The sequence below is a fragment of the Pundamilia nyererei genome, unplaced genomic scaffold (genome assembly GCF_000239375.1).
Source record: "Pundamilia nyererei isolate P.nyererei 1_Seehausen unplaced genomic scaffold, PunNye1.0 scaffold00048, whole genome shotgun sequence".
Classification (NCBI taxonomy): Eukaryota; Metazoa; Chordata; class Actinopteri; order Cichliformes; family Cichlidae; genus Pundamilia; species Pundamilia nyererei.
In genome coordinates this window covers 847,227-849,055 of record NW_005187449.1, presented here as the reverse complement: position 1 = coordinate 849,055, position 1,829 = coordinate 847,227, and the positions used below count along the sequence as shown (strand labels likewise).

Below are 1,829 nucleotides of genomic sequence, written 5' to 3'. Positions count from 1 at the left end.
TGGGCAAAATTGCTGAAGCTTTTTTTAAATACTTCCTTTTAGCTGGATATCATCGAATGATTTGAGAAATCTGTCTCTAATTGCATCTTTTCCTTGCTCAGCTCAACGACCCTTCATCAGATTCACTACAAAACTGTCGGGGTATTTTGTGGACGTGAGCAAGTTCCATTTTGAGTTTGAGGTTATTTGGACGAAAGGTTCCTCTGTTACCGCTGCTTCCTCCACGACAGCTGCTGCCTGCTGTGTATACATGAAGTGTTATACAAACACACACACAGGCATGTATGTTTGGCTATATTTGTGAGGACATTTACTCTTATTAATGCTTTGCCAAACCTGTTACCCCTAAAACCAAGTCTTAACCCCTTAAATAGGCCTTTGAAAGGGTGTGAGGGGAAAAAATCCTTCGTCACTTTGAATTCCTAAAATGTAAACTAGTTTGTACAAAGACAACTGGACATGACTGCATTTAGGCTTCTTTGTCTTTGGTTTCCTGTGAATCAGTCACTTCACCATAAAGTATATAGCAGTAAACCACGATTTAAAAAAAGACATAATCATGCATCCACATTCAGCGAGCATATATCCTTCTAGCCTTACGCTTTTTAACCATTAATTAATGATTGGTTGTATCTGTGAACTGTAGTTATCAAAACAAGAGTCATACTCACAGAGAGCATATAAACCAAGAGTACCTTGTTGAAGCAACTTTTATGCATTTGACTACATCTTTGTTATGAAGCCTTCATTTAAAAAAATCCAGATTTAGATGCATATCTATATTTATGTCTCTGAATCACTTTCCACTGAAACTGCCACCAGAAATTACCTTTTATTTTATTTTTATTGTATTAACCTTGATACTTAAACCTTTAGCTTATCTCTGTACCTTTTTCTGTCTCAGCTCAGTTACGAGCTACATGGAAATAATTCATGGGAAAACTACGGAGGCCTGTGAAATTATATGTTCTGGTAAGTGAAAGCATATCTTAAAACACTCGTTTGTTTTTTGTACACCATGTTGTATTTAAACATGTAATTGTATAAAGTGGGGTTTCCTGGTAGAATAAAACAAAGTGAACTAACCTTGATTTGTTGAGCCACACAGCAGGGAGATCAACCCTAAATAGAATAACACTCAGTTAGTTTAAGTTTCACAATAATCTGACAAAAGAATATGTGGTGTACTCACACAGCAGCCACAGGACAGATGCACCCTTCATTCTTTCAATTGGTCATATTTGACTGAGACTTAATAATGACACTTCACTCAGTTTACAGTAAAATGAAACTCGCGTCCCCTCCCTTTGTGGTTTTTTTGTCTGAATACAACGAAAGACCCTTTTCCATTCCATAGAAGCAGAAAAATTACGTATTAAGAGATTTGATTGGACCACAACCTTAAGTTAACCATCAGCTCTCTCGTGGTTTGTGTGTTTTGCTGTTTTCAGTCATTGATTTATATTTTTCAGTATTGGCCTCTGTTTGGGGTTTCTTGAATGGCAGTCAGAAATAAAGACAAGGTGGGAGTTTTGGCTCAGACAATAGTAAAGATCCAAAGCGCAGAAAGTATGACAGCTATAGCTGTAAAACAGTGTCTCATGGGCCCCGGCTGGTTAAGGATGTTGTCTGTTTTTGTGTTCTCTTCACCTGCTGTTTCTGAAAATGTTGGGCAGGTCCTGTCCAGACCCACCCACTGGGTGGAGTCCTCAGGTTCCCACTTAACCTGTCACACCTGTTTACTCATCAGGCATCCAGTATTTAAAGACCAGCTCGAGCTAGTGACAGCTAAATGAAGCTTCATGAAGTCTTTCAGCCAATTTGATTGC

General features: G+C 38.3%; 1 protein-coding gene across 3 annotated transcripts in view; it reads right to left on the bottom strand.

The window, feature by feature from the left end:
* The window catches only part of LOC102214702 (Fc receptor-like protein 5), a 7,077-nt gene extending 5,827 nt beyond the window's left edge, over positions 1 to 1,250 (bottom strand). For all 3 annotated transcript variants that reach the window (XM_013910771.1, XM_005732722.2, XM_013910772.1), the window contains exons 1-2: positions 1,193 to 1,250; positions 1,087 to 1,122 (exon numbers count right to left, since the gene is read on the bottom strand). In XM_013910771.1, coding sequence (XP_013766225.1) covers positions 1,087 to 1,122; positions 1,193 to 1,223 — 67 coding nt within the window. In that variant the 5' untranslated portion in view covers positions 1,224 to 1,250. The remainder of the gene's footprint in view (positions 1 to 1,086; positions 1,123 to 1,192) is intronic.
* Between the last annotated feature and the right edge of the window lie 579 nt (positions 1,251 to 1,829).